At 32.5% G+C, this 23,043-nt stretch overlaps 1 protein-coding gene across 1 annotated transcript; it reads right to left on the bottom strand.

The window, feature by feature from the left end:
* Positions 1–3,244: 3,244 nt before the first annotated feature.
* Positions 3,245–19,422, bottom strand: LOC131042686 (disease resistance protein RUN1-like). The gene is made up of 8 exons (XM_059221033.1): positions 18,959–19,422; positions 17,557–18,595; positions 9,161–9,322; positions 7,795–8,079; positions 6,434–7,708; positions 5,678–5,773; positions 5,406–5,567; positions 3,245–3,355 (listed from the first exon to the last, which is right to left on the bottom strand). The coding sequence occupies exons 1-8, from the start codon at positions 19,420–19,422 to the stop codon at positions 3,245–3,247; spliced, it is 3,594 nt and encodes a 1,197-aa protein (XP_059077016.1).
* Positions 19,423–23,043: the final 3,621 nt, after the last annotated feature.

The raw sequence follows: 23,043 nt of genomic DNA, 5'->3' as shown, positions 1-23,043 counted from the left end.
TCGATGCACACTCCACCGACCTGTGCAATACCTCCACCTAGCATCCAGCTGTCATGCTCATCGACACCCACTTTTCTTGGATTCCTATGTCAATTTGACATACTTTGTCAACCAAGGTTGACTACTAGTTTACTTTATCTTACCGGTATGACCATCAAACATCCTCTTTATTCAATTCACCGGTTCTTGCACCTTCATAATAAACAAACAACCTTCATCCCGGTTTATGCCTTACCGGTAAGCCTTCTTTACTGGTAGCCTTCCTTTTGTCTTTCTCTTCTTATACTGGTCACCATTTCTTACTTACTGGTGACTTGGCCAAACCGGTTGACATCAATGACAACTTAATGACAATAATGCAAACAGAACTTGGGTATCATAAATGGCAGTTGTGATTAAGGGGGAGTGTTAGATGAAAGGAAGCCAATGTGTGCAATAACACTTCCAAATGCTATATCTAATAAGAGAGATGATGTAAAAACTTATTACAAACTTTTTAACCATTGCAAGTTAGATAAATGCATAGAAAATCAAATTTAACGAATAAAACCACAACACCAAATATGCATGAGAAAACCCTTATGGGAAAAAAACCACACTCGGAAAACCAAGCTCAATTGTATTATCAACAACACCAACAATTACAATACAATGCTTAGAGACAATGCTCTTCAAGAGTATATCCAGCACCAAAAAATTCTAGAGAATATTTTGCACATAAAAGCTTCTTAAAAGATATCCAACCTACCATACAAAATACACTAAGAAGCCACATAGTTATAGAGTTTAATACAAGTAGAAAGTGCCCATGGTTTCCAAAACCAACTCCAATGCCAAAGAGGTATGTGGTACCATAAGTAACAACTTGCCAAACCCATTACACATTGCACATAGCAACTTCCAAGACAACAATGCACAATGGATCCACAATGATCACCTTGTTATATGCAACACCTACCTCACACAACTTCTCGAAAGTGAACTCCACCATAAATATCAATTACCAAAAAATAACTCTCAATGGCTCTTCCATTGAACTAGTAATTGTCATAGTAAATTAAAGAAATTGTCATAGTTCTAACATAGCTACCTATGACACTTGTCCCCTAAATTTAGGGCTTCCAAAGTGGGTGCAAAAATAAATAAAATAAACATGTTTGGACTCTAAGATTGAGACACCTTAATCCCAACACTAAATAATAATTCCAACTACCAGAATTAAATTGACCGTAGCTTCTTTTTTCTCTACTGCACCTTCTACCATTTCAACCTTCTTTCATGTGCACACAACAAGACTGATTTTTTGAATTGAAATATTTTGATTATAGTACCCTTAAAATCTATATACTATGAATTAATGTTCTTGTTTTTTCCTCCTTGTTGAGCATATACGTAAACAAAGAGATTGTTTTTGTAAGAACTGAAAGGGGCATAAGTCTCTGTATTGCTGTAGCAAAAGCAACCAGAGAGCAGATAATTTTGTGTAGTAAGAAATAGGTCTTGAGAAGCAGTAGTTGTTTTTATTGCAGCCAACAAATGTAGGGAACTCAGAAAGGGGCAGTAGCCTTATGTTTGATCTGTGTATGAGTTTCATAAAAATATCATTTTCTGTTTTATCTTTATGTAATCTACCCTTTGTTTTTGTTACTAGTTTCCTCTGCCTCTTGCTATCAAGATTTACAATATTCCAAAAATCCTTTATCTTTCTTTTCAAAATACCAGTTGTCGTTTTACTGGCAGATGCGTTTTCTTGGAACTTGGAAGAGGGTTCTCCAATTGCCTGAATAAAATACAGTCAAACGCACAAATTTGCAATAGTCAACAATTTTTTTATTTTTTTAAAATAACAGTTGTCATTTTGCTGGCAGAATGTTCTCCAATTGACTGATTTATATGTCGAATGCACATGTTTGATATTCATCAAATCGTTTATATTTTCTTCAACTCCTAGTTGTTGTTTTGCTAGCCGACGCGTTTTCCTGGCAGAAGATTGTCCGATCGTAATCGTAACTGTCCTTCGCCAGATCTAACCGGGAAAACGTTTTGCCGACCATGCTGCAACCTATGCATCGAATCGTTTTTTTCTTGTTTAATGCAGTCATCTCATCTTGTATGAGATGGCCATCTATAGAAAGCAATGAATTTTTTTTCTGAATTTTTATATAAAACGTTTTTCTTATGAGGAATCATGCATTTCAATTTCAACCTGAAACAAATGATTTACTTAAAACTGATTTTTTTAAGAACAGAAGTTAGGGTTGGATAGTTTAGCTTTGACTTGCTCATCTGAAATTAAAGAAATCAATTTTCTAGTTTGATTTCAGATGAACAAAAAAAATCCCATATATTTATAATAGAACATCCCTTAGAACCAAATGTTGATAAATTTGCATCCTTTTGTGAATTTTCCTCGGGAATACTACATAGAACTATGCATCAGTTTATATCGAAACTATTTATACAAATGAATCTTTGTATATGCTGGGCCGGACTTTGAAATGCCGTTCACAACTCCTCCTAGTCCTTATTACAACAAGGTTCTGATCCTATATTCCAGGCTCATTTTCACAGGTAGCTTCTAAACTTCTAAGCTTTGTTGATTTACTAGAGCAGTGCGTTCTTTTGGATATGAATTTTGAAATTCTATCTAGAGGTTTAATGTCAGTCTATACGGACGAAAAAAAAAAATTAATCTGTAATTGTTGAATCCATGCGGTGCATATTTTCCACAAAGGGTTTCCTTTGTAAGATAAGTATATCGATTGAAAGAAGTCTTTTGTATGGCAATTATAATTCTATTCAGCGAAATTGTTTGGTTGAGTTGGCTTTGATCGCAAGTTGATGATAAACTTCATCAAAATTAATTCTCTGTAGTAAAATTTGATTGTAGAGTACCATCTAATAACTTGTTTAGTCTCTCATTTTGTAGTTGTTAGCAATATAATCATATCTCATTAATTAAATTTGTCAGCTGCTTGAGACATCTTCGTATCCTCCATATATGTAGCATTAAAGACTAACAAGATGTTGTAAGTTTGAATGTCTTAAGTCTGAATGAAATGGTGCTTTTATGAAGAGCCGAAGCTCAGATGATACACGTGATGTTTTTGTTGTTTAATATAATCTATATTTGTTTCCTTAATGATTTCCCTCTTCATTCCAACACTAGTTGTCAAGTGCCAGTGACATCAAATAAGGCTGTAAAAGCATTGATTTTTCCAAATTAACTGAAAACTATGTGTGTTTAATAAATGAGTTGCCGTTTCCTGCCGCCATGTAGGAGAAAAACCCATTTCTTCTCATTCTCTATGTGCATCTTTTGTGCTTCATCATGGAGTTGTGCACGATTTGTTACCTGGATATAATTCACTGGCTTCAGCCAGAAAAATGTTTTGCGGACCATGCTGCACAGTATGGATGTAATCGGTCTTTTCTTGTTTTATGTCATCATCTGATCTTGCATCTCATGCGCATCTATAGAAAGCAATGCCGTTTTTCTAAATTTTTGTGTAAAATGTGTCTCTTAAGGGCAATTATCTATAGACTAATCTCTTCGTTGAAAAGATGGCCAACTCTAGACAAGGGAATTTGTTTAAGTGAGGAAAATTAATATTCCTTTTCTCTTCCTAAGTTGGAGGTAAACTATAGTCTTCCTAGAAGTTAAAGGCTGAGAATCATGGTGATCCCTACAATGAGATCCAGTATATCACTGCTTGCTGTTGGAAACTGATGCATTGCTGCCTAATTTAGACTGTTCTCTGCAGTTTCTATTTTCTTTCATAGTTTCTAGTTTACATTTAGGAACTTTGCTTCATAAATCTTCAACATGAAATAGTATGTTTCCAAGAGTGAAAAGGAAATAGTCCATCATTGGCAATGTTGTATTGAGTGTTGCTTATATGATAAGCTGCCTTGTTTCACTTTTGTAATCAATTTTTATACAGAATAATAAAAAGGCTTTTTTTATGTCGTTCACTATTTGAACCATGTTGAATGTTTTTTGTGTATAAAAATGATTCTGCTGCAAGTGTTTATTATTCTTGTTTGTTGATGTATTTCAGTTATCATTATTATGGTGTTGTTTTCAATTCTTCACTTGCCCTCATCCCATAGGTTGGCTCTGCTCATGCCTACACTCATCTTCAAGAGAGTGGATCAAATGGAGCTCGAGCAACAGTGTAGAGAGAATTCTTCTAATAGCAATTCTTAAAAATGGCATTTAGAAGTTTGAACTTTTATCTATATCAGTATATTAGAATAAATCATGGTTTTAGTGTACAATGAAAAATGAGCATTAGTTGAAGAGTTAAACAAAGAGAACTATCTTTATATGTCAAAATGCTAAAATTAAATTTCACTATAAAAGCATATCAAATCTAGATAAATTTATTTGGTGATAAACATATGTTAAGAGAAATGAATAGGCCTCGATAGCTTGAAAAATTCATGGATCTTTAATTCCATGTGTTTCATGAGCTTAAGACAAAACTAGAAGATATGTTTGAGGGAATCCATATAATGACATAATAGATATTTACGATTGGAAACACCCACATGAGTTAACCAGCTATCTAGAAGGAGACTCTGATATAAAATGCACCAAGCAAAGTGAGCTAGTTTAAGAACTAAAATGGAAGACAAAATGCAAAGGAACCTATGATGCCATGTCTAAACAAATGAGTAGAGTTGCCATTGGTGTTATGCTAATCAACCATAGGAAGATGGGGAATGACAACACTACAAGTTTTGTCAGCTATATAGTTGTGACATGGTGTATTTGAGTGCCATTTACAATCCTTCCATTAAGATTTCATCCTCAATTTTTAAGAAGAATCTAACGAGATGTAGCATTTTAACATAAAGTTCTGTTTCATTTTCACTAGTACTTTTTTCAACCCGTGCATTGAAAGCCAATTTCTCTTTTATCAATCCTAGCTAAACAAATTTAACCGGTCTTCCCAAATTGTATTGAAGAACTACAAAGAAACTTTATTTACACAGAGCCTTGAAGAAAACATGGCTTGATTACTTAAATGTCTTCATAGCTATTTTTATACAGTTCCTGACAATTCACTGGAAACTTTTCCTTCTAATTCTAAAGTGGAGCTTCACAAGATTGAGCTGACGAATCGTTTACATAACTCTAAATTTTTTACAGTCACGATCCATCCCTGTTTTAGTCCGGCCATTTTTTGATTTAATCCTATTCTGTTGTGCACAAAGGAATTGAGTAGCTTGATCTTGCAAAACACTGTCTCATCCTTAGAGAATTTGAAATCTTTAAATACTTGAGAGTCTTTTGTCCACATCATCATGTGTACTGTATTGGTGTCCCCATCATCCATGACACAGGAGGTGTTCATTTCATCCACGACACATGAGCTATTGTAAGTATGATCACCTACCGTTACTTCAAATTTGCAACACTTATGTGCTACAAGGCACACTAAGATTGCGCCTTCTAAATGCCCATATACGAACTTCACAGAAACTGGCATTCCTGTTTCTAGTAGGCCCGAGGGGATGCCTCTCACTGTAACATCTTGATAGCTGTGAGCTAACCCTTCCTACGAATTTTGCAAAATTCAATATCAATCATGAAATCGTCCATTAATAAGTATGCAAATATCAGAAGTCAAAACTTAATCTTGAAAAACATATATTAAATACCCACTACCATTTCACCAATGTCCTCCATGTTGACAGTTGCTCCATAAAGAATGGCCGTCGATACACTCGATGGAAAGGACTGCCCACGTTTCAACTTAAAATGCTAAGTGAAGGGTGTAATTATATTTTAGCAATTCCAATGCACTCATCAAATTTGGTAACGAAAACAACTGTTTTAATGCCATAATCATATTATTTTGTAACCAAGAAAGCCTGTTTCGAGACTCCACATGGAGAATATTATTAATTTCGAGAAACATTCTATAATGATAATAAAGGGTAGAGTATAATAATATAAATTTGTTAAAAATTTTTTTAAAGGGTTCTATAATGAATGGTTTATAAGGCACAATACTTGTTGAAGGTTTTGCAAATGGGTTGCAAGCTAAGTGGGTTTAAATTTGAAATAAATTATGTGCCTAAACGGGACGGGTTACCCCCTCGCAAGGCCCAAGGCTTCACCTCTATCAACATCACCTACAAGCAATGAGTGCTGGACCATTCATTCTCATGAGAGATGGGTTATTGTGAACCACTACTCATGAAACATGGGTCAATGAGTTTGACTTATAACTATACAGTTAAATAACTGTAGCAATATCATAATTTAACTTCTTGTGAAAACTATCTCCTACTTTCAAAAAAATCTTAATTTGAAAGTCATTTATATATTAACATGTTTCAAACATCTCCAAATTATTACCAAATAATCTATTTAAGAATTTAAAATATTTATACCTGGATAGATTATTTGAGTACTCACCAAAATCTCTCTCCATTTAGAGCTCGAGACTGTGTTGTATGTGGATATCTGAAAATATGATAAGTTTTTCAACTGGGCCAGTCCTCGCATGCTGCTCAGCCTCCAACACTTGTCTGCTTTAATTTCTTCTATTGAGCTCAGGTCTTCCACATTTAGGCTTTCCAGTCCATCACACCCACTAATATCAAGAGATTTAAGGCGTGTGAGATTAGATAGACATGTAAGTGCCTTCAATGCTCGGCAATCCATCAGCTTTAGACTTATCAAACTGTCTGGCAAACCTTCAATCCTTGTTAAACATAGATTGTTGGAAAGATCAACAGTTTCAAGATTGGGGCAAAGGGATTTGGCTTGAGGAATATACACTTGGGTTATGCGGCTGTCTCTTATGATCAGATTTGTTAAACAACTTATATGGTGAGAAGCTTTCCTCTCTGAGTTGCTAAAATCATCGGCTCCAGGATCTGCTCTGCGGATTAGAAATCTCTCCGATGGAGTTCTACCTGAGTCATTTTCAATTTTGAACCCTTCAAACATTAAACACCACCGCACATCCAAATTTTTAATATTCGTCCATGCAATTCTTTCTGGTAACATCCTCATAGCTGAACACCGGGATATCCGCAATCTTTCCAAATGCACCAACTTTCCAATAGAATCCCCGATGTCAGATAGATTGAAGCATTCAAATAGAATCAGTTCCTTTAACTGGCCCAAGTTATTCAAAGAGGATGGTAGAGTTCTCAACATTATGCTCCCTACAAATAGCTGTTCCAGGCTTTCCAGCTGTTCAAGACCCTCAGGCAGTTCCACAGTGGTATGAAGTACATTTAAGTACCTCAAGGACCTTTGATGTGTGGTTCCCCTGGGCAATTCACTTAGCAAAATGCATCCCTCCAGGTCTAAATACTCCAGGGTGGAGATTTCTCCGAGATCTTTGAGAACGAGTTTTTTGCAATCTCGCAATGATAGATATTGAAGTTCCAATAATTGAGTGAAGGAAGTTGGCAACTCTTCCAAATTACTGCACCCTGATAGATCTAAATGTGTGAGGGCTTTGAGTTCCTGAAATTTAATTGGGAGTGACGGCAAGATTTTCATATTTTTGGAAACTATTTTGGCATATATTTTCTTCACCTTGCTAAACAACAGCTGAAATCTATTTTCTGGCCTGCTTGAAGAGAGAACCTCGTAATTTCTTCTACGATGAAAGCATAGCCCTGAAGGGAAGAGCTTAAAGAGCAGGCACTTTTTGCTAAACGGCTGTGAGGGCGTCTGCGATGAAAACATTCTAATTTTAATACACCTTTAACAGAGAATTAACTGATATTTAAATGATGGTTGAGAAACAATCTACATACCACACCAGCATCACATAATATATTCAAGTCTTTTAAATTGACATCAGAAAGCTCCAATACTCTTAAACTTGTCAGTGAAAGACTAGAAGGAATGCAGATGCAGTTACACTTAGTCAAGCGAAGCCATATTAAATCTCCAGAAAAATTATTGATGTCAAGTGGACATCGAAGCATCAAAATATTTAATCCACATATCTCCTCATCCTGTAAAACTTCTGGCAATTGAAGCTTCTCATGATCCTCATCACTATAAATTCCCCGAACAGAGTAGGGCTTTGATTGCAGCTTTTAAGAACAAAAATAAATGAAAATTAAGTTGTTGAAAGAAATGGATTGTTCATTTAAGTAAATTAAAAGCTTATAATAAACTGATAGACGGCACTTCACTTCATTGTACTATATTTACACTTCATTGAACCCATTGGATACAGTTAGGGTACTATCTAAGAGATATGATACAGAGTACATTTTGTAATTATCGTAAAGTTCATAAAGAGTGGCGCATTCGTTTCAAACGGAAGATTGATAACATATGTATTAAGAAATGAAACAGCTGAACTAATAGCTGAATAATTTATTCATTGACAAATTTACATGGATACAGATTTGAGAAACTCAACAATAATCCTATTAATCTGTTAAGACTCTTGGACAACAAACTATTCAATGTTAGACAGCAAACTGATGAAGATGGACATGTAGATGACTCTTGACAACTAACAGGTTTCGAGTGACAGATCTACAATTAGTTATTGTTTCAATCTGAAAATCTTTAATGCATATGTACAATTCATAACCAAATCTATTTGACTTATTCTAACACTTCCCATTAAGACATCATAGAATTTCAAATTGAACATCTTTACATTTTCTGAATCATTCTATGAGTATAACTAGGTCATGTCTTCATGTTTGTTTTTATATAACTAGGCTTTAATGTACTGTTGTAAGCACCATGGGATTTTGTAGCTTATCCCTAAGCAAGACAATTCTGAAGTGGTTTTGGCTCACCAAGAAACATCACCCCAGTGGTTTCTAGCTAACCATAAACTCTGCACACAAGTGATTTCGAGTGACCACAAACTTCACATAAAAATAGTTTCAATGACCACAAAACATTATGATGAAGAAACTAATGCACACTTTCTGAAAATTTTCTAGTTTTTTTGATATGTACCAAACACGAACACTGGAAAAAAAAATTAAAAAATACACAGCTAAGATAACAGACCTTGCAATAAATGTTTTCCTCTACATTATGATGAGGACACTAATAGACACACTTTCTGAACATTTTCTAATTTCTTTAATATGTACCAAACGCAAACACTATTAAGAAAAAAAAAACACGGCTAAGATAACAGACCTTGCAATAATTGTTTTCTTCTACCTTTCTCCACTCCTCAAACAACCACAAATATCTCGCTTTGAGACAACTAGCATGCCCTTCTCTCACAAATAGACGAGGCGCACCTTCTGACACTGCCACTTGCATAGAGGCGCCCCACAGACCACTGATTTGTTTCAACTGTTCTCACATCGATGAATTTTCAACGATTTACATCTCACTAATAGCTTTAGCCTCAGAGCCAATCTCTCCTTCACTTTGCACATTAAAAACAACCAAACACTTGCAATTTTCTCCTAACAAGTGGTTTTAATAACAATGATCTCCTACTTTGACCATGAACTTCACTTTGAGGGTGGCTAAGTAATCTTCAATATCCTTTTGTCTTTAGTGGTCTTGAACTTTAGCCTACATTGCCTTGTTCTACTATTCTGCAACAACCATTGACGTCTCTCCTTGTACTTGATGAGCATATTTACCTTAAAACATTTCTACAAAAAATGTCTCAACAAAGAGATGGTTTTCTGCTCCCATGGGCACAAACTAATGTGCCACAATACACCTTTCCTGTGCTTTCATCTCAAAACTCTCAGCTAATGTCCCAATCACAGCTAGTTCAACTTTAGTCACTAGCCGCTAAAGCTAATTTTCAATCACAACAGTATTACTTTGGGCAACAAAATCCCTTGTTGGAGAAGCAACAACAATCCTTTGTTGAATAGAAAATCAAACAACTCTTCCTCACAAACACATCTAGTAGTGACTCTCACACTCTCAGGCCCAGACCAGCTCTGACACCATATTGAGAAATGAAACAACTGAACTATTAGTTGAAAAATTTGTTATTTTCAAATTAATATATATATAGATTTAAGAAACTCAAAAATAATCCTATAAATCTGTTAGACTCTTTGATAACAAACTATTTGATGTTGGATAGAAAATTAATGAAGTTGTACAAGTAGATGACTCTTGATAGCTAACTAGTTTTAAGCAACAGATCTATAGTTAGTTATTGTTTCAAACTGAAATTCTTTTACACATATATACAACTCATAAGCAATTCTAACAATATGATGTATTGAAAACTATGGAAGAAAGCAAATCTTTTAGGCATATATAGATTAATGTAATTGAATGTACAAATTATTAGTTAATTTAGATTAATAAATAAATGTATTGTGGGTATGTATATGTTTTTAAAAAAATTAAAGTATTGAAGGTATTAGTTTATATTATGAGAGAGAAATTTTGTTTATGTATTACATTTTTTGCACTTTGAAATCAAGAAAAGTTTTATTTATGTATAATTCACTTTAAGTTTGAAGAATATTGTTTATTGTGTTGGATTGAATCAACAAGTCAAGTTTAGATTTCTACTTACATAAATGCCAAGTATTTATGAAAAATGATTTGGCAAGATTTTTATTTCTATTATTCTTGGTTCACCTCTCATTTTTTTTTCTTTTTTCTAATATTGAAAACTATTGGCATAAGAAAATGCTTCTAGGGATTGCCACTATATTGAAAGGTAACATGTTATCTAGATTATTAGTTTTTGATACATGTAGAAATAAGAACATCTTTAATATATAAATCTCTTTCAATGACCATAAGTGAGGGAGAGGAGGAAAATATGGTTAGAGATATTCTACATATATAATTATAATGATGATCGAGCTAATTTGGTAGTTGTTGGGTGATAGAATGCATAGGGTGCTAATGAGTTTTTTACAAATTATCGATGTCTATATTTATCCATAGCTATATACTAAACTTAGCATGAGAGTAGTAGGGAATGTATATGACAACCTATAATTGGTTGCCTTTACACAATACACAAAACTATGGAGAGGAAGAAATAGTACATCAAATGTAAATGTAACTTTCATGTAACGACATAAATCTTGAAACTCATAGTTGTAAATTAATAAATCATGTTTCAAGAAAATAATAAAGATAAAATTATAATCATGGTAAAACATATGAAGAATATCATCAAGAAATAATGTTACTCCTAACATGAGCAAGTAAAACTAGTTACATGTGTCTCAATGAGTATAAAAACTAGTCTAAGCATATAGCATACAAGAAAAAATGCATTCCTCTAATGGGGTAGAATGATCAAATAATGGTATAAGTAAGAAAATAGTCCCTATTAATGATAACAAATCTAGATACATGGCATAAATGTAGCTAAAAAGGTAGGGAAGACTCATAGTGGCCCCTACATAATGAGTCTTGAGACATGGAATAACATGTAATTGACAATGTGGGAAAAGTATACTATAACTCTTAAAAATGGTTATGCCATGACAGTACATGGCATATAGTTTATTCATGAGAGAACAATATCAATGCCCCACATAGGAAATAAAATGCTAAACTAGGTACAAATAAGTATGACAGACTAAGAAAAATGAATGCCCTTAAAGTATGATATGGTAATAAAATCTTCAATCCATAAGAGATAAGGAATGATCACTCTAAATTTATTATGTTTACGCCTACAATAGAATTGATAACTATTGGATTTTGCAATTTTTCCCCAACCTCTAATATTGATTATTGATGAAATGCTTCCTTTTTGTTGAGTTTCATTAAATGCTTTACTTCAGCATTAATTTTACCTTTTATTATGCTCTAATATTTTTTTTAGTGTTATCAATTGGTAAAGTCATTATAGCTATCATATGAAGAGAGAGAGAGAGAGAGAGAGAGAGAGAGAGAGAGAGAGAGAGAGAGAGAGAGAGAGAGAGAGAGGAGAGAGAGAGATTTCCTACATTATAAGGGTGGCTTATCAACCATAGCCAATTTTAAGAGGTTCAAATTTGAGGTGAAGTAGACAATAGAGAAAATTGTAGGTGCCTAGGAGGAAACTACATAGATATCCTAATGAAATTCCATCTCTTGTGCCCCTTATATTATAGGCATAATACACATGTCCATTATCCTCAATCATTATTTAAAGTTAATAAATTAGTCCACCTAGTGGCTCAATAAGGAGGCATTCGATCCTTGTGCAAAAAAATTGTATATGTTGTCTATAGACATAACCTCACTTTAAACATGTATATAATGAGATGATGCACAACTAATATATTCAATATTTCATATTAATCAATCTCTACAAGTATAATTTCAATTATGCATGAAAAAATAATTTTAATTTTATGTGTAGAGATCAATTTTGTAAGCATGAATTTGAAAAATAAATAAATACAATATATGTTTACATATACTAAGATGTTTCTTGAGATAAAACACTAATATTTGAAATATGTGGCAATTAAAGTTTTTATAATACAAATAGACCCAACTTAAATATTACACTTGAGAATGAGTTATGTTCTTTTGATAATCTTAACAATTAATGATTATTTTTCATTTGTTACCATTAAATTTTTTTTCACGTTTTATAATCAATATAAAAAAGTTAATTTATAATTTGATACTATTTAATTAAAATTAAATTTATATAATAATATTATAATTTAAAATTAATTACAATCAATAGTTTGACATAAATATTGATATTAATATTTATTATAAAACACAACAATACTTTTCAATGGCAACTTATAGTATGATTAAAAATAATGTTTCTTCTTGTGGAAGTTCATTTATAATATATTTAAAGTATTTTATGCAAGAATTATATTGTCCTTGATTGTGGGGAAGAGCCCCAACCTATTACAGATCATAAACATTAACCATAGAAAACTAGTACTAGAACATTACCCGACACAAAAATGTTAAAACGAGGCAATCAACTAAGTAGTAGTAGAGATTGAACTAATTAGGATGCATCAAAATTCTAAATCAAATCTTTGGGGTTTCTTATCTAATAATTCAACTTGAAAAGGTGAACCCTTGTTAGAGGGAAATTTATTCTTACATCAAACAACTGTTTAGGTAGATCCATTATTACAATCATAACAATGCTAAAATTTAAAAGAAGAAGGTAGGTGGGTGAACTCACAAAGCTGGTTCCCACTTTCACCAATGAAGGAATTTGGCGAAAGTGGGAAGTTTATTTTTTGAGGGGTTTGAGCGAAATAGGCCTATTTGCTCGAACTACCCCTTCGAGTTCGAGCAAGCCTGTGTTCTTGCTACCAAAAATATTGTTTTGTATCTTACAAGCTTGACATGGGGCAAATAAATATAATTAGATAGCATGGTTCCATAAGCATGTTGGATAGCTACTTCTCTTGAAGGTAGATCTTCTTGAAAAGAAAATGACAAAAAACCAACAAACTCTAATCTAAACTTAACTAATCATTAATAAATAAATAGAAAAAACTATTGAACCACACCAAATCAAATTATTATGACAAATTTTTTTTATTTTTGTAGTGTCATAAAATTGTGACCCTAGCAATTTTCGACTACATTAGGGTCCTCATGCATGTGAGATCAAATCCTCTAGCCTGATTGGAGATCAGAGATTGCTCAACCCTCGAAATTTGCTTCTCCCTTGGCCTCTACACCACACTATCTGCACTTTTCCCTAGAGAAAGGGGTAGGATAGGGGCATGGCGCCCCTGTCCCTACCCTATTTTGGGGTAGGACCTTTCCTAAGCATGCATTGTAGGTTGTGCAGTGAAGAGGAAACTTCCACGATGTAAGCCTGTGATGAAAATTAGTTTCATTAACCCTAATTGATATGTATGTAAGTAGAATTTTCCCTCTCATTTCAATAAGTTCAATAAGGTAAAAATTTACGATCAAGCGTTCAAGAGCATTCAAGCATTCCTTCCCTGCATTGAGCATTCTCAAGTCTCCCTTCAAAGCTAGGTGTTGCATTCAAGTCAAGGATTCAACCATTGAAGAGAAGATTGATTCCAAAATTCAATTCCACACAACAATTTTTATCAACATTTCTATCACAACCTCCCTTGAGGTGATTTACATTTCAGTCTTTCATTTACATCTACTTGTAAGTACTTTCTTTCATTACTTGGTTAATTCCAAAACTGGGTTTCGACCTAAAGGCAAACCCCCAATCCCAACCCATTTTCCTCTCTTTTTTGTATGTAGGTTGTAGGTGTGAAACTCTACTTTTACACTCGGGCTCCATCTGCAGAAGCGGAAAAACCCTTTTTGTTTCGCGGATTTTTTGGAGGACCATGTAAATTCCCGCCACGGTTCAGGCAACTTTTCCTCAAATTCGCAGGGCGACTTCGTCTCGACATATTACTACCAGATCCAGGTGCACAACTTCATTCCATACTTTGATCTCAAGTTATAATCAATTTTTTGTCACTTTTGCACCACATTATTCAATCAATTTCTTTCCATTTCAAATAGGAAGAGGGGATTAGCTTATCATTCCCATTTCACTCATAATTCTATCTTCTTTGGAAATTGAGTTTAGTGAATTTTCCTCTCCTCTTCCAATGTACTTAGGTGAAAAGTGTTTGAATGGAAATCCATAGTGAAACTCCATTTCTTCTTAGAGAGAAAGGGTAGTTTTCCTCTTGATCTCTCATTCACACATTTTTCACCCACCAATACACATTGGTCACATTGCAATTTTTAGTGTCACTTTTTGTAGTTGTACCAAATGTATCAAACATATGTACAAATAATTTGAGTAACCAACTGATTTTGAGCTATTAACTTAATCTTATTTTAACTTTCATGTCATGGAGAAGGTCTCATTAAAATAAAACACTTAAAGGACAGTTTAAAGGTATGATGCTATAATAGAATAGTAAAATCATTGAAAAAGGTGATTTTTAAATACAAAATGAATCTCTATCAATTTTTTGTCAATGTAGTTAGAAAATAAGATATTTCACCATCATGTGCAAATAATGTTAAGATAAGATGGTTCAATAAAATTGTTAGAAATCAATTATTTTATGTTTTTATTTGAGATGATAAGTTGGAAAATATCACCAATATTACTAGATGAAAAATATTATGAAAGTTACATCTTTCTTATTTAATAATCAAATATCTCTTAAATTATCACATTCATAAAATTCTTAAATATTAATAATAATATTTATAGGTACTATTATAGACATATATATTCACAGCTCATATTATTAAGAGTCATTTTATATAGTGTTTGGTTGACATAACAATAATACATGTACTTATTGAACATTAGATAAGACTTTTGAATGTTTTTAATGATTTATATATTATTAAAGATGACTTTTATATTGCAAAATGATGAAACTTATATATAAAGAAAACTACAACTTTAAATTTATTTTATTTATTTAATTGATATATCATTTTAAATAGATACATTTGATAAGACTTTTGAATGTTCTTAATAATTTAAATATGATTTTAAAGATTACTTTTATATAATACAATGATAAAATTTACATATGATAAAAACTACACCCCTATATAAATAAATTGATACCTCAATTTTGATAATTTATTATCTTATTACTCAATAATTAATTTGTATGTTTAATTAGTCAACCAAATTAAATATACATACAAAATCCTTATACCAGGTCTTCTCAATAGTAAGTAATTTTCATCGTAATCGCTTACTATCATCGATAAAAACACAAACGATTTGTGTTTTCTCTCAAATTGCCAACTGTCATTTTGCCGGCAGACGCGTTTTCTTGCCAGAAGGTCCAACAGGCAGACACTGACCAGGTTAAATTTGACGTCCTTGTAAAATGCTTATATATATAAAAGAAAGATATTGTTACATTTCTAAAAAATAAAATGAGGAAAATAATCATATAAATTTATCAGAACACTATTATGATCTTTGTGTATTGTTGAAGGTATAATTTTTTTTTAATATTTTTGATATAATAATCAATATAAATAATTATAATTATCATTGATTTTTTTACTGGTTAATATTTGTCAATTGGCTATTTTTTTAAATTTAAAGATCAAAACTGGGCTAATAATTCAAGGTGACATAAATCGCCACATTTTTACAAAAGTGTAGTTTAGTCTTATTTATTTGGCCGAAGAGTTTATTACTTTAGAGTTTTATTGGCAATTTTTAGTTGCCAAAATTGATTCAAAATATAATCTAATGACCATCATTGCATTCCATGATGTAAATTGTACTTACAAGCATTGCATTCCATGATGTAAATTGTACTTACAAGTTGTGGTTGAGTTGCTTTTGAATTGTTGACCTCAATAGAAATCAATGGTATAGAAATTTTTTTGGCCCCATAAGATTTATGAATTTTAAACGTCTACCCTCCCTTTAAAATTAATGATTTATTTTTTAAAATGAAATTATTTGCAATATTAATTAATACGAATTTATGTAAAACTAATTGCCAATAAAATTAACATTTTCTTTAAAAAAATAAAAGATTCACCAATAAAATTATTATTTATATCCAAAATAAATAAAAATTCATATTTCAACTAAATAAGACATATTATTACTCCAAAAAAGTAAATGTATATTATATATGATAAAAAAGTGATAAATATCTATAAGTGGTCAATTATTTGATAATACTTTTAGAAGTTTTTAATAATTTTAAAATAATACTAACATCAATAAATATATGCATGAAAACATCCTGACTGGAAAGAATGATGAACAAATATGTAACCATGAATGTAAGTTGAATTGATAACTGAAAGTTTTTCAAACAAATGAACTAAGTTGATAATAAATAAATTGTGAAGAAAGAAAGCTAATTAAAGCCAAAGCATTATAAAGAGTTATGGCATTCAATACCTGTGTACAGATGATTTGATCATTTGAGCAACAAAGACGAATGGAAGATTGTTCTCTTCCAATTTGTCTTGCTGACTCCCTTATTAAATCCTGCATAATAATTTTGAAGCTTCCCATTGATTGCCTCAAGCCTTCCAATTCAAAAGGTTGGGTGAAGTTCTGGTGCATCCAAATAAAGATTTGTTAGTTATTGATTTTAAAATTGAGGCTATGCCTTCAATTTAAATATTATGCATGCTTGTATTTAGCTATTGAAAACACCTATTACATTTAAATTATATGAAAAAAATGATTGACTTTGACTTTAAACATGGCCATATTCTAAATTGAGGTGTAGGCTCTATTTAAACATCAAATAATTTATAGCCAAATGTTGTAAACGCATATGAATCTTAAGTTGTATGAATGGTTTCAGTAGTCTTACCTACCATGTGTGTTTGTAATATTTAATTGTAAATATGTTTAAATCAAGACATATGCTTCACTTAAAGACAACTTATATACTTTTATATATATATATATATATAATATTAAATACTACAAATCTGTATATATATAAATTGACTAAGTCTATCTATCACGAATATTTACTACATTTGACTAAAAATATACATAATATTTACCTGGAGATAAATGTAATTTAATATCTGAATTGCAGAAGAAACACTGAGAAATTAAATCTTGTGTAAAAGAGAAGAGTAACAAATCTTACGCATATTGGATTCCCCAGCTCGTCGAATGGCATGATATATTGGTCCTCCACGTTAATATTGAAGTCCACGTTGAGGCTTTGGAACTCCACAAGGCCTTTCTGATGAAGAGTATCCAGACAGTCTTTGCCGCTGTGACCCAATCCTTCCAAAACCCTAATTGCCAGATCTTTATTCTCTCCTACTAAGAAGTGGGCAACGTCCAAAAATGCTTCTTTCTCCTTTCTTTCAAGAGAGTCATAGCTTTGTCTTAATACCTTGTCTAAAATGTTCTCTGGTAGTTGTTTTCGGAAGTTTCCCACCTGCCGGATCCAGTAACTTCTGTCACTTTTACCAGAGAGATATCCACCTAAAACTTTCAAAGCCAAAGGAAAGCCACCACACAGATTAACCAGCTCATGCACCAAATCTTGAAAGCCTTCTGATGGTTCGGGGCGCTGGAAAGCATGGAAACAGAACAGCTTTTGGCTGTCTTTTACGTTAAGTAATTTTACATCATACAATGTTTTTATCTCAGAAGATGCAAGCAGACCTCTGTCACGAGAAGTAACAAAAATCAAACTACCAGATCCTATAACTTCTTTCACTACGAATAAGAGATTCTCCATTTGATCCATGTTATCCACACCATCGAAAACAATGAAAACCCGGTAACCAGCCAGACGATGTTGAATCGTGCTTCTCCCTTCACTGGTGTTGTCAATATGCTCATGTGGCTGAAAACCCACAAGTTTTGTCACCAGCTTTTGCTGCACAGATGATAATTTCTTTTCACTCACCTCAGACAAGAAACAACATCTACTGAATTCGAAACGCTTTGCGTTGTAGAGATGTCTAGCTAGAGTTGACTTCCCCGATCCCCCAGGTCCAACGATACCCACAACCTTGATATCGCTTAATTCAGTTTCATAGAGAACCTCATTTTGAAAGTGCTCTGCGGCTTTATCGAGGCCCACAGGGTATCTAGCTACATCCAATGCTTCCCTTCTCACCTCTCTCAGCACGGTGTCTTCAATTCTATCCATAAGCTCTCCAAGGTCACTAAAACATTGAAAAAAACCACAAGATTATTGCTCAAGTTCTTATTCATTCAATTAAACCATCACACTTTTATTTGATTCTGATTCAGTTTACATGGATCATCATAAAACATACTAATAGATGGGTTTATTGAAAATGGATTGTGGGTCATCTTAAAACAGATTAATAGATGAATTCTACTGAAAAAGGGATTGTGGGTCATCTTAAAACAGACTTATAGATGAACTCTATTGAAAAGGAACCCAACAGACTCAAACTGATTCAACACTCTTAAACTTTTAGCATTTTAAACACTGAAAATGCGCGTATTAGTTAAGTCAACCATATGGTTACTACATATGCTGCATAATGTAAAATACTTACTCTTTCTCCTTGATGAATACCAAGCCAGAAATATGTGAGACCTTGTTGAGCGCATTTTGCCATATCTTCAGTCGTTGGGTGTCAACCCTTCCGCGGATTCTATGGTTGCGAAAGGCTTCGGCATACGCTCCCGTGACTGTATAGCGAAGATCTGAAGGTTGGATGCCATAGAAAATAGGGATAACCTTGGCATTCTCACAGGCCAATATCCAAACCAGTTCATTCAAGCACCACGCAGATTCAGCATAGGTCTCAGAGAAAATGCAAATATGAAGGGATGCGCTTTGAATTGCTCTTTCAATCGCAAGAGGTGAAGAATCTCCTATTTGCAGCTCCTCCACATCAAGGAACACGCGCAGTCCATATTTTCTAAGATTGCGGTAGATAAGACTTGCAAGGGTTTTCTTTACATCAGGCCCTCTGTGATTTATGGTTACATGATAGCTTGGAAAACCTCCTTCCATAATGAAACCCAAGGATAACGAAGGGGCAAACGGTACATAAGGCCTTAGGGTAGAAGTAGTGGAGACAGGATAGTGATTCAAGCGTGTAACTTGAAATGGAATTAGTAATTTCCAAGAATTCAATTAAGGTGTTGGGCAAAGATTTTAAATTAGTTTTTAGTGGTTTTGGTAAAATTTCATAGATGGCAATTATCATGTTTTAGAAATTTCTTTGTTGGTGATTCAGTGAATTATTGTGTTTTAGAGGCTAAAACTTCTATAAATAGCATATTTTTGTATTGTTTATGCAGATCAAAATGTAACTTCTATTTAGAGGCAAATCACGATATAATAGATGTTGGATAAGTAAAATATATGTGTTAAATTCAATTTGTCTGACTTTAGATCTACATCCACTTGTTGTATTAGAAATTTTCACTTTTATTGATCCAAAATTCATAGATGTTTGGAATGAGGTAGAAAGTAAAACATAGTAAATCATTATTGACAATAAAATATTCAAAGTCATAATATAAGGATTATTCCCACTCATCCAAACAATGGTTAGAATTTTCAAGAGTTTTTGGTATTTCATTAATCAATTATGTTACCACCAACATCTTATAAATTCTAGACTAAAATTTATAATATTATCTACGATTATAAAATCTATACAGCAACTATCAAATTGTCAAAAGTTCTTCAATATTCTCATTGAATATTCTATAGATGCTCTTAATAATAAGAGACAAAGCCTTATATAGAAAACCACACTTTTAATTTATTTTTTAAATAAATAAACATTTAAATTATACATGAAATTTTATTGGACTAATGATCTCATCATATTTTATTTTTTATTTTTTTAAAAAGACAGATTTATTCTTTCTTTCCATATAAAGATTCAATTAATAAACTACATCTGATGTACTATTTTTCTATACAGTATTTATAGATTATATACCTTACTTAGCACACTACATTGGAATGTATGATTGTACAAGATAGTGAATTTGAAGTTGCAATGAAGGTTCTGCATTTGATTCATCCAATTAATCTTTCATTTAATTCGTCAAATGATATGAGCCACACTTAGATTGGATATTTTTCATATTAAAATAGTATAATTAATAAATTTTAAAGGTTCTTCGTTTTCGGATGCCTTCTGTAACTTCTAAGAAGCATAATACAATGCTCATGACTGGGTGGACTCAGTCAAAACATAAATCCTTGATGTTTAGTGCTTGAATGAATCTAGGAACGCTATCTATTTGATTCGATTATGCAGGAAACATCAAATTTATATTGATATATTTTGTAAACTTGCATCTCAAGGTAACGTTTAACAACCATTATTAAAATATTAATTAATACATTCAGTCTATTTCATTTCTTAAATTAATTAATCTATTATTAAAAAAAATACTCAGTATCCGTATGGACTGTTATGGCAGTTTCCACAAACCCAAAAAGAATAGTCATTTTTTGTCATTGTCACTAAGAATTTAATATCATTAGAGAGAAAGTGAATGCTTGGACATGTACTTGTCACATTACAAGTTGTTCTTGATTTTATATAATTTTAGATAATGTATCTGTTTTTTTTAAATAAGTTTTAGGATGGATATAAATGTCATAATGTCCAAACTTTTATATATATATATATATATATATATATATATATATATATATATATATATATATATATATATATATATATTAAATACTAATTTTTATTATGAATTCAAAGAGGTTCTATTAATTGAATTAGTTAAATTCATAATGATGAAGTTTTTTGAATGGAATTATTATGAATTTACATATCTTCTATAAATGATAATATAAAGATTATGGAAAAGATATATCACAATGGTATGATCAAGATTGACACAATAAAATACTTAATATTTAAAAAATACATACTAATAAACAAATATTAAATTCTTATTTTAGAAACCATTTATATCATTTCTAAGTATTTTTATCTGTAGTTTTAATATTTATTATTTCAACTTATAAATCATTTTCTATATTGCTTGCCTTACAAGAGAGCTGCAAAAAGCCATAAAAATCTACTAAAGTGGTTGTATTTGAAATGTGGAGCATGCATATATATAGTGAGAGAAAATGTGGGCAAATAAAATGAAATCTATTTAACAATCTAACTATACAAAATCCATTCAAACACTCAAGATTAGGATGATTGAGAAGGAAAACTAGATAAACAACATAATAGCAGTTAAAATACAAACTCTACATTTATCATTCAACTTGATAGTCCCCTAATTTGATGTGTGCTTGTTGAATGATAGATACCCAATTATGCTCCATGATAATGAATGCAAAGTAGAAACTAAGCAAGATGTGATACAAAATGCTATGCTAAATTGATGTAGAGTACACAACAAGAAATGTACTAATGGGCCTACCTCTTGGTTTATACACCCAAAGATTGATTTCCCACTCCTAGGTGGTCCAATGGCTTCCTAGATGGAAGGAATGATCTCCTAAGTTTGTTTCACACCCCACACTTCTTCCATAGGTTCTAGGGACCTTACACAACTCCAACCAAGATTGGGTTTTACGGACACTTTCCATAACTTTGACCAAAATATGGAAACTTGACCTCTGGTCTATAAATCCTATATCTGATGATTGGGATAGCTTACATATGTCTAATATAAGGACAATCAACCCCAAATGGGGTTCTGGGACTTCCACAAGGTTAAAAACCCTTATAGGGCTAGAGAATCCTAGTAGGTCTCTTTAACTGGTTTATGGGCAACAACTTGCTAAACTTCCAAAGGACTAGACAAAAAAATCATTGTTTTGGATAACCTTTTTGGACATACAAAATATCTCAAAGTTTCAAGAATTGAGCCTACTCCGGTATACCCTAACCCTTACTATGTTCACAAACCTAATAGGCCTAATTAGGCTTGGTTAACAAAGTAAGTATCAAGGAATGGGTGTGTAGAACCAATGCAAAACTTTGGTTAGGTTCTCCTACCTCAAAATGAACAGAATCCACTATCAAACCGATCACCTTGCTTGTTTGGTTGACTTTCCACACAATGGTCTCATTATTTAGGCTAAATACATAAAGATATTTAGCTTAGGACTTGGTGGTTGAGGCAATAGAAAAACTCCTCCAGTCCCAAGCCTTCAAGGTCTTACTATACACTCTCCTAACTTGTATTTTCTAAGTGTCCATGAGATTCCACTTCAGAAAAGACAAGTTAGGGCTCCATCTCTGCAGTAACCTTGAAATTAAGGGTTTCTAGACCAGTCTGAATAGAATGAAGACAAAATCTCTACTCTGGTCACCAAGTGAACTTCAAACGGGAAATTAAGAGGTGATTCAATTTACTAATATTCCATGCCCATATTTTTGGTCCGGCAATCCATACTGGACCGTACTATCTCAAAAACAAGAAAATTGCTTAGGAAATTCAGGGCTTCTCATTCAATTTTCCACCAAAAGTATCATCCAAAACACTCTAACCTTCACATGTAATGCTTCATGTGCTTATGTAGACCCTTTATAATGAATCTAACCCCCTTTTTGAATGGTTATGAGTGTTAGAACCAAAATGCAACTTTTCAGAGCAATATTGCAAAAAGTTGTTGACAATATTTTGA

Source organism: Cryptomeria japonica, chromosome 5, assembly GCF_030272615.1.
Source record: "Cryptomeria japonica chromosome 5, Sugi_1.0, whole genome shotgun sequence".
Lineage (NCBI taxonomy): Eukaryota > Viridiplantae > Streptophyta > Pinopsida > Cupressales > Cupressaceae > Cryptomeria > Cryptomeria japonica.
This window is presented reverse-complemented; position numbering and strand designations above follow the sequence as displayed.